General features: G+C 41.9%; 1 protein-coding gene across 1 annotated transcript; it reads left to right on the top strand.

Annotated features, from left to right (window-relative positions):
- The first annotated feature begins 556 nt into the window (after nt 1-556).
- On the top strand, nt 557-13520 carry PERP (p53 apoptosis effector related to PMP22). The gene is made up of 3 exons (XM_059400807.1): nt 557-980; nt 10360-10500; nt 12051-13520. Exons 1-3 carry the CDS (start codon nt 767-769, stop codon nt 12275-12277), a joined length of 582 nt encoding a protein of 193 aa, XP_059256790.1. The 5' UTR covers nt 557-766; the 3' UTR covers nt 12278-13520.
- The last annotated feature ends 523 nt before the right edge of the window (nt 13521-14043 follow it).

The raw sequence follows: 14043 nt of genomic DNA, 5'->3' as shown, positions 1-14043 counted from the left end.
GAGCTCCAGACCTAGCAGGTTAGGCGGGTACATAAGCAGATAAGAGTATGAAGTGAGCTACGGTACAAGGTACAAAGGTGGAGCCCGGGAGGAAGTGGCCACCTCTGCCTAGGAAGGTCAGGGACGGGCTCCTGGGTTGCGCACACTACGTTCAAACGCAGTGCAGCCTTTACACACAGGTACAACGTGAATACCCATCTCAAGCTGCTTGATGCTTAAATATGGGATTGTTTAAAGTCAGACCATTATCCGACAGATATGGATAAATATGGGATTGTTTAAAGTCAGACCATTATCCGACAGAGATTAAATATTGAGCTGGTGTGCACGGATTAAAACGGGCACCCGGTGAGGCACTGTGAAAACCACATTTGACGTGAGAGGCTCCAGGAAGCGGGACATGAGGCAGTGGGGAGGCGAGGAGGAGCGCGTGGGGGCAGCCCGGCCCCCCCGGACCCCATCCCTGGCCGGGCGGGGCGCCCCGCGGCTCCAGGCCGGGCGCGGGCGGGTTAGGCTCCCCCACGCCCCGTGTAACCCGAGCCCGGCCCCGCCTCTCCCCGCGCACACCCGGGCCGGCCGGGCAGGTCCGGGCGGCGCGTCGTGAGTCACCGGAATCTAGGTGGGGCCCGGGCGCCCCGAGCCGCGTCCTCCCGGGAGCCGCCTCCCTGCGGCCTCTTCCCTTTTGTCGCGCTGCCCGCGCTGGCGGGCCAGTCTCCGCGGCGTCCGAGCCCCGCGCGCTCCTCTCCTCCGCGCCGCCACCGTCGAGATGCTGCGCTGCGGCCTGGCCTGCGAGCGCTGCAGGTGGATCCTGCCCCTGCTGCTGCTCAGCGCCATCGCCTTCGACATCATCGCGCTGGCCGGCCGCGGCTGGCTGCAGTCGAGCGACCACATCCAGACATCCTCGCTGTGGTGGCGATGCTTCCATGAGGGCGGCGGCAGCGGGTCCTACGATGATGGCTGCCAGAGCCTCATGGAGTACGGTGAGTGCCGCCGCCTCCGGGAAGCCCTCCGGGCTGCGGCTGGGCCTTCCGCCGATCTTCGGAGACCGCCCCAAGTTAAAGGACTGAACTGGGGCAGCGGTAGGGAGTGATGGCAGTGGGGTGGGGAGGAGTGTGTTTAGAGCTTAGGTTCAGGCATCCGACCTGAACAGAAGAAAGCAGTAGCAGCTTTGAGTGGCCAAAACCAGACTCAACACTGAAACGAAAACGGCCCTAGTTTAAACTATGTTTCCTGTAGGCTTTGTCGGTTATGTGTCAGAGATTTTCAGCCGTCGAAAAGGTTTAGGTGAGGAAATACAATGAACAAACTGTATTTTCTTGAGGACCCACTGAAATCTCTTACCATTCCACCATCTCCTCTGATTCCTCACGAGATTAAAATAAAATATTAAAATATGTGCCTTCACCAAGGTCGGTGTATCGTTTAACGCGAACTAAGTGAAAGCAACAAAAAGGCCCTTTCCGTCCAAGTGTTAGCAGTCATGATTTCAAGAGGGACCGCAGTATTTTTAAGCAGCAGGCTAGTTCTGGTTAGCTTTAGGGTGTGTCTTTTGGACTTAAGTCCGCCATTGTTGTTTAGAAAAACTTACTTTAATCTGATGTAAAATCGACGCAGCAAACACATCTTCCACACCAGCAAAAGGAAGCGGAGTTGACAAATTTCATATAGTGCAGATCGAGCGTTTTATTTTTCCAGCATGGGGGCAGCCCTGGTGTCCTACATAATAGGCAGGACTGGAGAGGAGCACAGTCCTGTCTACTGCCACTCCCTTCTTAGGACAGTGGGGAAGAAGAGCCCGGATCTCTTGTCATTAGCAGTGTTTTGCCTGGGGTGCGGGAGAGGAGGGTTTAAGTAAGAGCCTAATCCAAACTTAAGCTAAATGCTACTGAATGGGGCCTCAGCAACTGAATTTAATAGTTTTAAACCCAGAAAGAAGGCTACCCTGCCGTTTCTCATTCCCTGCCTAAGACCCATTAATTTGATTCTTTACTCTGAAGTGGCCCACGGCTTCCAAGCACAGTGTTTATTTGTGGTTCTGGGGGCCCCTATCCAGAGCTTGGTGCTGTATCTTATCTACTGTGGACTGTTTGGAAATTCCCAATAGGAGCTTTCCCGCAAAGGGAGGCATGGTCCTCGTTAGCAGCTAATAAAATGTAAAGACTGCATGGAATTTCTCCTTTCCTTAGAGTCTGTGTTTTTTCTCTCTTAAAACAAATAGAGCGCCTGCCAGTGTTTCTATTATCTGAGATCTTTTAGGTTTTAAAAGGGAATTAATATCTTTGAAGTAATATGCTTTATCTTTTAGTTAAAACGCATTGGAGCTCAGTCTCTTGTAGGGGAACTTAACAGGACTGCTTAAATAGGTGTGTTTTTAAGCAGACTTGATAATCATACTTCAGAACAAAGACTAGTACAGACCCAAAGAGTACTCTGCAATCCTCCCTCATGTGAAGTCAACTTAGTGCACCACAGGAAGAGAGGAGCTGGTAGAACCACCAGCTATTGCTGGGACATGATCTGGCCTGCAAGGCTCTGGCTGTGACTCCAGCCCTCTTGGGAAACTCACTACAATGCAGTTCTTATTTTTCTTGACTTGCAAGATGAGCTCACCTTTGTAGGGTGTGGTGTCTTGAGCCTCAGAATGATATAGTGCTTTGTATATAGAAGGGAATAAACAGGTTTTGTTGGTTTAATTTTTTAATTAGAAATCTAAAGCATTAACTCTTTTAATGCTAAAGGCAACACTGATCCAGTGTATAAAATATGTTTCAAATTGATGTAGAAATTGGTCTTTGGTAAAGTTCAGTTTTCCAAGTTTAAAAAAAATCTATTGCTACCTTTACGATGCAGCAAGACTGATATTCGTTAAGCGGGTGGTGGCTTTAACATCCCAATTAAGTTACTCCTATAGACCTTTGCAAAGATAAGTATGTGTCAATAACACATTAGATGAAGCTTTTGTGCAAGACCTAGAATCAAATCATGAATCCAGGATCCCCTGTCATTATGTGTCCGTGGGAAGAAGGATGTAGATGTGAACTCCCCAGAGAGAGGTCCATCTCAGGTTCCTGTGTCAGAGATGAGTTGAGTGTTTATTATACTTACACTTCATTTTTTCTGCCATTGACTATTGGCTAGTTTTGCTTCACAAATATCGAAATTGTGGATTCCTACACTGTAGGGCGATTTTCTAGGCATCTCCAACTTTGGAGATTTTCAGATAACCAGTAAGGCTTTTTGGAAAACAATATGTTTACAGGAGATTTCTCTAAAATGTAGTAAGCAGTTTATACACACTCCTACACATGTATAAACACAACAAGGAATAAGGTGGATGGCTCTAATTAAAATGATATCTTAGGGGTGTCTGGGTGGCTCACTGGGATCTGCCTGTAGGGCTCCTGGGATCGAGCCCTACATCAGGCTCTCTGCTCAGCGGGAAGCCTGCTTCTCCCTCTCCCAGTCCCCCTGCTTGTGTTCACACTCTAAATGTGTCTCTCTCTGTCAAATAAATAAAATCTTAAACATAAAATCAAATAATATCTTAATATAGATGATTGAATGTGTTACTGACTCTTAAAAAACTTCTTGATATGTACTAGAGTGTAAATGTTGTGATTTACATTGAGTAAATACGATTAAGAAAGTATATCTTTTTATTACAAAGTGCTTGACCATCTCTTTCTATTAATTAATATTCATAACATTAGTATGTTCATTTTGATATTAAAAGCACAGATTATTCCTGGCAAGTCTTGGCAATTATACTAATAATAGAGACGTTTTTGTAAAGGGAAATAGTTTCTTAGAACTATGTAAAATGCAGAACATGATACTACCCATTAGAACGATGTAAAATGCAGAATATTATATTCCTCACAGTTATTGATAGTTTTTTAAAAGAATTTCAGGTTGCTACATCACCTCATTTTCCCTCATAAATGAACTAAATTTTCCCCTGAAATTTGCATTTACATGATATTAACAACTACAGAAATACCCAGTTTCACAAATACCCATTTAATTTTTAAGCAAAATCATGAGCATGTCGAGCATGGAGAGAATCTCACATTTATATTTGTCCAAACAGGAAGAGAGCATTGCAATGATTGGTCCGATTTCACCCATACATAAAATGCAAACTTGGATTTGCATGCATGTTCTTGCATCCTGTTTTTGTTCTGCCAGCACCCTTTCTTCTCCAGTTTTAAGAAAAAAATACATCAGGAGATTATTTTAAATATCAGTGATACAGATTTCAAATCCAAAGCAGGCACCTACTTGTCAGGGTGGAGACTAAGGGTGATGAGTCTATGCGCCAGGAACGGCAGTGGGGACCCAGGGCAGCTCAGTTAGAGTGCCTGCCTCACAAGTACAGAACCTCCTTTTTACCAGATGTCTTTGAATACCGCACAGTGCATTGAATGGGCTGTTTTCTGCTTTTTGTTCATTTTTTTTTTTTTTTTTTTTGGTTTGTTTTGCTTTTACATGAAATCAGTCTTAGGTAAGTCCAGGAATCAGAGTATTATAGGACCTATTTTTAGATCATTTAGCCCTATGGTTCTTAAATGTATAGGAGATGAGAAAGATAAGCACAAAGGGAATAGGTTTATATCGCTCTAAATTCAACTTAAAGGATTTCATGTTGAGATTAGGCTCGTGAGACCCTTTGACGGGGAGGCAGGGTGAGGTATAGAAATGTTATGGTTTTATGAAATTAGGCATTGGTGGGATAGATTATTCACTGTGGGTGGATGTTCATGGTTTTTACACAGCAAAATAAAAAATTGGCCACTCAATTGATTTTCATAATTAAAAATATAAATTTATATTGATTTATAAGATTCAGATGTGTGGGAACCAACGACTGGCTCACTGGCTGCATTTAGCAGGAACTGCCCGGAAGCCTCACTCCCTTTTAAGTGGCCTTGTTTTCTCCTTGCTAGCGGACACAGACGCCCAGGCTATTATAGAAGGACATAAGAGTGCACCTGTTCAAGCTTTCACCAAAGTCTTTGCTCATCAACACCACCCACGACAAGCTAAGCCTCTTCCCTTTGTTCCACAACTTAATTCAGTTCTCTGGACGCTGCTCTCTGTCTAAAAGTACTTGTCTTGTACTGATGGAGCTCAAGTATGCTTCCACGTAAATGCTACTTCCTAGCCTTTTTCATCTGACCCACTTTCAAGTCTGTGAGGATTGCTCCCCGATTCCCTGCTAGATATCTTGTCTATGTTCATGGTACAAATCCCTGTGTTCACATCTTCCTGGGTAGGATGGTTTCCCCACTGAGGCTTTAAAAGAACACCATAAAGAGAGAACGTATCACGGTTCTATAAAAACCCAGTGGTAAGTAGTTATCATCAGGCTCCATTTCCGGAGAAAATGTGGAGCATGTAAAGAATCTCACACCAGCTGGATGCCATCCCATGGGACCTTGACCTTGCTTTACTGCCTTCTAAAGCTTCTGCAAACTCGCTTCTTCGATGTAGATATTTTTGGAGGCCTGTGACGAGTTGTTCTCTTGATTTTTGCAAATCAACATGTCCAGACGAGGGGCATCAGCATTACCTGGAAGGTGGTTATTTCACAAGATAGCCACGTGATTTGTAAACGCTTTCCAGTTTCAGAGGCCCCGGCCTGTGTTCCTGCCCATTACCTCCTCATTGGACATGCCCCAGTCTTTTTGAATATATACTCCACCCATGGGTTATCTTTAACATTTTAATTTTTTCACCCATGATTTTATCCAGTTTTCAGTTCTGTGACCTAAAGAGTCTGACATAAAGAACCCTATACAACCAGTATGAGATCTGACCTGTTCTCAGATTTACTAGGTAGGGCCTTTGTACTATTAATAGCTGAATCTGTTGTTCTGGAAAGGAGCCCTACTCAAATTGGGTGGCAGGTTGGTGTCTGCAGGACACTGAGTAAGGGGCTAGGCCAGACTGTTCTGGTCAGGGTATGGTAGCCATGTATAAAACTAAAAAAAAGGGGGTGCCTGGGTGGCTCCGTGGGTTAAAGCCTCTGCCTTCAACTCAGGTCATGGTCCCAGGGTCCTGGGATCGAGCCCCGCATCGGGCTCTCTGCTCAGCAGGGAACCTGCTTCCTCCTCTCTCTCTGCCTGCTTCTCTGCCTGCTTGTGATCTCTGTCTGTCAGATAAATGAATAAAATCTTTAGGAAAAAAAAAAAAACTAAAAAAAAAACAATGCAGCAAATTCATTAAAAGAAAAACTAACTTTGGAGGAACGGTTAGTGACAGTCTGCCAAATGTTGCTCACAATACTAAAAATATTAATAGCGCTCTCATCTTACAGTTTTGTTGTTGTTGTTGGTCCCCCCACCCCGCCACAAGCTTCAGTTTGGTTAATGGTTCCTAGCTTGGCATTCAAGGTATTTATTTATTTCTACTGTCTACCTATTTATTTATTTGGCTCCTTTCTTATCAGCTGACCTCACTGGTCTTTTCCTAGCTGTATTTGACTTGCAACATCGTGTTTTCACATGTCATCACTGGAAAAAAGATACAGCATTTTTCTCATACAAAAAGTTTAAAAGCATTTCCTAGGGAAAAAAATCAGAATTTCTTCAGTGACTGTTAGTGTTGATTTAAGGTTTAATCTTTGCAAGTGATGGCAAAATTAGGTAAGCTGTTCTTCATCCAAATGGATCTTTAATGAATCCTATTTACAAGTGGATTTATAAGGCCTCTGGTTTCTTTGATAATAGGAACTTGTCCAAATGGCACTTAGAAAAAAAATTAGGACGTAACGGATCATAAATAACACCAAATTCATCTTCCCTTAAGGGGACAGAACAAACAGAAACCGTTCCTGCACAGAAACATGGAATCTGGTTACCTGGAGTCCTACCTGATTTGTGGTTTCTGTTCAGAGAGTGCTAATTGAGAACAAGAATCTTCCCCGCCCTCTATCACAAACCACAATTAGGAAAGGCAATACAATTTGCATATAAAATAATAATGGTGTCTTCACAATAACTTGTCTTCACAATGAAGAAGCACATTCTGCCTTTGAAGAGCCAAAGACCATCCGTCTGTTCAGTCATGGACAAGTTTTTAAAAAAATTGATGTTTTTCTGTTGGGTCAGTAGATAACGGTATAATTTAGATCATGGTATAATATAAAAATATAAATAGTTCCCCAAAGGGTTGGGTAAATTTGCAGGTATTAAGCTCATTCTGGGTAATTAGGTAAGACCAAAGGTACTTGGGGGTACAGACTCATCTCAGCTTTTCAAAATGTATGTCATGGAGATTTGCCATGTCTACATGGCTGTTGGTCCCCTTCTCGGGCAGGATATTGGGCTGGGCTGACCCTGCTCAGACCTGGGAGGGTCCATCTCATCATTTTACAGCAACATAGTCATTGATATGAGAAGGCAGGTTGTCTTACTCCATATTCATCAGCCAGATCTTCAAAACCGTGCCAAAATCTGGGTCTTCAGTGATAGTTAAGTGATTCATTCTGGGTGTTCCCATGCTGTAGGAGCAGGTTACATGCCTTCTACTTCCAGAGAAGCCTTTCTTAAGACAAGAAGCCACTTAATTTGCCATTTTGATTTTCTTTAGACTCAGCATGTTACGTAAACAAGTCACGACGGAATTATTTCACACAGCATAGGCCAGGTGCTTAACATGGGCTGTGTTTCTGTTTGTGCTCACCCGTTGGCTTCAGGTTAGGTGAACTGGCTTGCTGGTTTCTTAATTTCTTTCAAGTACTTCAAACTTCTGTAAATTACACCTCAGCTATCATGTTAGAGGGAGTAGTAATAGCAATAGTCTTCCCCAAATAAATAGGAGTAATTATTGATGTTACTCTATGAAGCTACATCATGCACGACTTGTTTAGCTATACTTACAAAACCTTAATCTGTGACTGTCAAAGTTTGGTTATCAAAATACGCTCTTTGTTAGGGAGTTTTATTGTTGTTATTGAGAATTCACATTCTGCTATGCAGCTTTCCTCAACGTTTGCATTCCTCTGCATGCTTATGTAGATGTCACCTTTTGTTATTGTTTGTAACCTGTGAACTCAAAAGGAAAAATCAGTATCTACTTCTTTGAATTTAATAGTTGGATTTAATTGATGTAATGATTGGTGGTAGCCATAAAAAAAAAATCTATAGAATGTGGCTATAATTGACGATGGGTCACATCCTGAAAATTACATGCTCTTGTTTTTGCCAGGGCTGATCTGGTCTCATAAGGAGATTAATAATCTCTCTCAGTTCTTCTCACACTTTAGCATGGATGTAAGAAATGTCAGTAAGGTGCAGATTCCTGGGTACTACCTCTTGAATTCTGATTCAGTGGGTCAGGAGTGCGCCTGGGCGGATGTGTAGGTCAAGAGCGCATGTTCGTCCATCAGTGAATGAATGATTGGATAAATAAAATGTGGGAGAGCTGTACAACTGAATTTTTTTGGCCACAAAGAGGGATGCAGTGCTGGTACCTGCAAATACGGATGAGCCTTGAGGCCACTAATCTAGGTGAAAGGAGACAGTCACAAATGGCCATGCTGTATGGATTCCATTTATAGGAAATGTCCAGAATAGGCAAACTGATAGAGACAGAAACTAGACTAATTGTTGCTGGAAGCTGGAGGAAGGGGAGAATTGTGAATGACCTCTAATGGATATGGGGCTTCTTTGGGGGGTGATGAAAATTTGGGAATTATAAGCGGTGATGATTGCACCACCCTGTGAATATAGTAGAGACCCCTGAATTGTATACTTTGAAAGAGTGAATTTTATGGGATATAAATTACGTATCTGAAGAGTCATGCTTTGGATTTATCCAGGTTGTAAGTCAAACTCTGCCTGAACCACTCACAGTGGCAATTGCTATGTGGCAATGGGCAGGTCACTTGAACTTTCAAAGTCTTAGTATATCCTCATTTCTAAAGAAATGGTGATAAACATTTTTTTTTTTTTTTAAATTTTAAGTAATCTCTACACCCAACGTGGGGCTTGAACTTAACAACCCTGAGATCAAAAGTCCCATGCTCCACCAACTGAGCCAGCCAGGTGCCCCAGTAAAGAAATGATGGTAGTATGAACTTTTAAAGTGTATTGTGGGGGTGTCTGGGTGACTCAGTTGGTTAAGCGTCTGACCCTTGATTTAGGCTCAGGTCATGATCTCAGGGTCGTGAGAGAGAGCCCCACATCATGCTCTGCAGTCTGCGTGGAACCTGCTTAAGATTTTCTTTCCCCTTCATCTGCGCCTCCTCCGCCTCCCTCTCTTAGGAAAAAAAAAGACATTAAAAGTTACTGTGAATATTTAGTGAACTAATGCATGTCCAGTTCTTAGCACAGTGCCTGGCCAGGGCAATTACATCATCAATGTCAGTTAAGCCCTCTAGAAAGCAGGTTGTGTGGGAAGAGATTTTTGAAATCAGTGTAGGCTGCACAACAGGAATTACTGACTGGAATTGTTAACCTGGGTATCATGGTTCTCCTATTTCCATGGGCTGACGGTAGAACAATACAAGACTAGAGGTGTCCACGCAGATTTTCAAAACCAGAACTCAATTTTCACTTCATCTTGATTGTTTTTAAGAGTCCTATCCATCATTAAGAACTCTTGCGCTATAAATTCTGAATACTTCAGAAGTTAAAATTTAGACAAACAATGGGATATGTTTATACCTAAACTTGTTATAAAAATCAAAGCTTCTTTATAATTAAATCACTTTAGTGCACCTCTCTGTCTAGTCATAAGTATGCTTTTCAATGGTTATTTTGGCACAGGACCAAACATTAATACAAAACAAAGATCTTTTTAAAGGTATTTGAACCATTTCCTAAAGACATTATAACTTAATTTTTCAATACCAAAAGTGTTGTTTATTATATGTTATGTTAGAACTTGCATGAACCTTTTATTTTATTTATTTATTTTAAAATTTATTTATTTATTTTTATTTAAAATTTATTTATTTTATTTATTTATTTGAGAGAGTGCAAGACAGTGAGAGTGAGAGAGAGCAAGAGCGTAGGGAGGGGAAGAAGGAGAGAGCCTTTTAAATATACCTGTTTATATGGCCTCTTTATTACGTGAGAAAGAGTTGAATGAATTCTAACTTTCATTTCAGAGCTAGAAACATTTACCCCAAGTCTGAGGGGAGAAGGTATTACCACAAGTAATATATTAGTGCCTTCCGTATGAATTGCCTATTCTTCCCTTGAGATATGGAGATGCTTAATTCCCATCAAAAACACAGTCTTTCCACCAAATATAAGTAGTAGAAGATTTAAAAAAAAACTTCTATTGATACTTCGATAGATAATTTTTAAATGTGGCCTGTGTGTCTTATTCATTTCTTTTCTCTTACAGCGTGGGGAAGGGCAGCGGCCGCCATGCTCTTCTGTGGCTTTATCATCCTGGTGATCTGTTTCATCCTCTCCTTCTTTGCCCTCTGCGGACCCCAGATGCTCGTCTTTCTCAGAGTGATTGGAGGCCTCCTGGCCCTGGCTGGTAAGACAGGTTCTTCATTCTTACCTTCAGTAGGCATCTCTGTAATACTGTCCAACCCACAATCCTTGACAATTACACTTCCAGGTCTGTTGTCAGGAGATGTGTCACCATGCGCAAAAGTAACGGAGACATGGGCTTTTAGGTCTAGGTCCCTTTCCTCCTGTGTCTCAGGCAGTACCCCATGTTTCCAGTCCATGCTGCGTGACCCCACGTCCATGTCCAGTGACACCCTGCTTTGAGGGACCAGAGCTGACAACAACAGCTGACAACAATCACTGCACTTTTTCCATTGTGGCCCCAGGGCTGTCCTCCTGTGAGCCCCATGCTGAGCCCATTTTGCTTATAGAAGGAATGTTACAATCTTATGATGTAGCGGGTCATAGAAAGTTTTTCTGCAGTGGGACAGGAGACCCTAGGATGGGCCAGGTCCGGAACTTGTATCATAGAGCTGATTCTGCAGTATGGGAGATTTAGTGATACAGGTGGGTGTGGTCAGAGTGAACATTTATTAATGGAATACCAGACCTAGGGCTCTTGGAGCACAACTGGTTGGCACCGATGGGTGTAGACTTAGTGTCTTAATGTTATAGAGCGAAAATGTGTTCCTATCCTCTGACGTGGCAACAGACATGGGAAATATGATGTGAAAAGAATACAGAGCACAACATAGCACGTGTGTGCTCATTATAGCACATGGAGTTATGCATGTTCATGAAAAATGAAAACAAAAGTCAATTTAATCAAGTTCTTTTTTTAAAAGTTGCTTAAAATGTTAATATGATTAATAGTAATTGTAATTGGGTGACTCTAATGCCAAAGAGGATAGAAGTCTTCTTGACCTGTGTTTTCTTTCTTAGATCCTCCTTACACTCCTCCAAGAGAAACACTCCGGTGTTTCTCTTCCCCCAGCCTGGAATGCTGTTCCCTCTGACCTCCATCTCTCCCTTTCTATTTACTCCTCAGATTCTCGCCTCCTCTGCAGGCTTTCCTTGTGTTTCTCTGTTGATCATTCACATCATTGGCTTGTAGATTCATTTAGTTACTCATTTATTAAATGAATATTCCAATCATGTGCTGTTAAATATCAATATTGTCAAATATATGTGCGTGTGTGCACACACATGTGTGTAGGTGTATATATATTATTTTTACTAGCCCTGAAAATATTTACTGTGTTTGGCACAGGAAATACCAAGATGAAAACCTACCACCCTGCTTTCAATGGTACACCATAGTTTTGCACTTTTTACTTTAGTAAACACAATGCTTACACAGGTACTAAAGAAGGGTTCTCTAGTTGCCTTTCGTCTGTGTTTCATATAATCAGCATTCTGCTCAGTGCCAGGTCTCTCTGACATACAAGAGTCAATAACATGTTCTGGCTCATGCCGAATAGATCCCCCCCACCCCAAGTCCCTTTCATTGACAGGAAGTGGATTTAACACTTATTTAAAGACAAAAACCAGTTGTGGAAGAGGGAGTTGACCTGTTCTTCCCTTGCATTCATTTGTGCATTTGTATTCACTTGGGGATATTTTTCTTCCCTTTAGCTGTATTCCAGATCATCTCCCTGGTGATTTACCCTGTGAAGTACACCCAGACCTTCAACCTTCATGCCAACCCTGCTGTCACTTACATCTATAACTGGGCCTATGGTTTTGGGTGGGCAGCCACGATTATCCTGATCGGCTGTGCCTTCTTCTTCTGTTGCCTTCCCAACTATGAAGATGACCTTTTGGGTAATGCCAAGCCCAGGTACTTCTACACATCTGCCTAAGGTGGGAGTGAGCAGAAGATCACTGCTGCCAAGATGGATCCCAGAGCAAGATACTGCCTTCGCCAGCATCCATTGAACCCATTTTGTGGGCAGTGTTCATCTCATTAAACTAGTCAATGCTAAAATAATTTGGGAGAAAATATTTCTTAAATGGTGTTACAGTTTCATATTCATCTTTTATATATGTTTTGTAAACAAAGCTTACTTCTTTAAACTAATGACCTATAATATGCCAATATCCCCTTATATCTATAAATACCATTTATATGACATTTGTAAAAGAATATGAATATGAAATGTAACCACTGTATAAGGCAAAAATGAGAAGGCTTCAAAGATTGGACTGACCTGATCGAGTTTCTGCTTTTCCCAGGTGGAATGGACTGTGTCCATTAAGAGCCAACGAAAAGAGAGAGATTAGTAAGAATTGTCAGTGACCAAAGATCCTAAAAGAAATGCAAAAAATAAATATTTTCCAAGCCTTCACTTATTTAAAGAAGCTAAAAAGCTTCCTCAATGCATATTGTTTGTGAGAATTTCTAACTATATCCTGATCTTTTTTGTGAAGCTTTCTGTTACCATGCTATGGTAACTAGGAAAGTATTCTTTCATACCCAAATCCTGCAGCATTATTAAGGCCTCCTTATGTAGTGAAAGGTTAAGATGAAATTTTTTTCTTTTAAAGTGGTTTATAGGGTTGGGGTGTGGGAAAATGCTGTATTAATAAATCTGTACTCTTTTGTGTCTATATGTTCAGGAACATAGTAGATGGATTCAAAGATGGGCTGGGTCTCATTCATCATGATTGATAGGCATGAACCAGTGGTTTAGTAAAGCTTTCGGAGCTCCATTCCTCTCACAAATCATTAAAATAGCCGAAGGAGAGGAAGTGGCTTGAATTGTTCATCTCAGGTTTGGCTGGGCTCTAATCATATAGACACAGCTTCTGGTAGATTGTGGTTGTAAACACCACCTTCAATGTAGACAAACCTGGTCTTCCTTGGAAAAAGAGATACAAAATACCTGTTGTGAGACACACAGAATTCAGGGATGTGAGATTTCTCTGAATGGCAAATAGAGGATATATCACATGGACTATTTTTTTTTTTAACCATTTGTATTTACATAGTGAAAACTAATTCATTTTATATATCAAATTATTATTTTGTAAGTTGCAGGATAAGCAATTGCAGTTTTCATTATGAATTTTTCCCAATAAACCAGGTATTTAATCTTGTTCCTAGTTTGTAGTTTTTGGTCTTGCTTTTTTTCCTTTTTCAACTCTGGGGAAGGGAGTTTTAAAAGATGCTTTGGATGGGACAAAATAAGAACATGGGATAAAATGAGAAGCAGCTTTTTCTTAGCTTGAAGGATCTTGCTTATTTTAGGTTTCCCATAACACATTTGAAGGGACTTTCACGGATTCAGGGAGTCTGCTCCCTGGACTTCTTCCTCAATGACCAATACCCAACACACAGATCCTATACAGCCTCTATCCAGTGCTACCACCAGAGGGAAATGGCCTAAGAGACTTCTCAGTGAATGTTGGTGTGGTTTAGCAAAGGTTCATTCTTCTCTCATCTTCCTGCTTGAAATGGGATCACTCAGGGAGTGAGACAGCAAGTAGTTTCTTCTATTCCCCTTGTCCACATTCCTGTCTGATCATGGTTTTACAGTATGGGTTGTAGGTTAATTCCCCTTAATTCCCCTCTGGTGTGTGGAAATGTGAAGATGGGTTGTTGGGTGGCATACTGGGAGACTGGACA

The sequence above is a fragment of the Mustela nigripes genome, chromosome 5 (genome assembly GCF_022355385.1).
Source record: "Mustela nigripes isolate SB6536 chromosome 5, MUSNIG.SB6536, whole genome shotgun sequence".
NCBI lineage: Eukaryota > Metazoa > Chordata > Mammalia > Carnivora > Mustelidae > Mustela > Mustela nigripes.
This window is presented reverse-complemented; position numbering and strand designations above follow the sequence as displayed.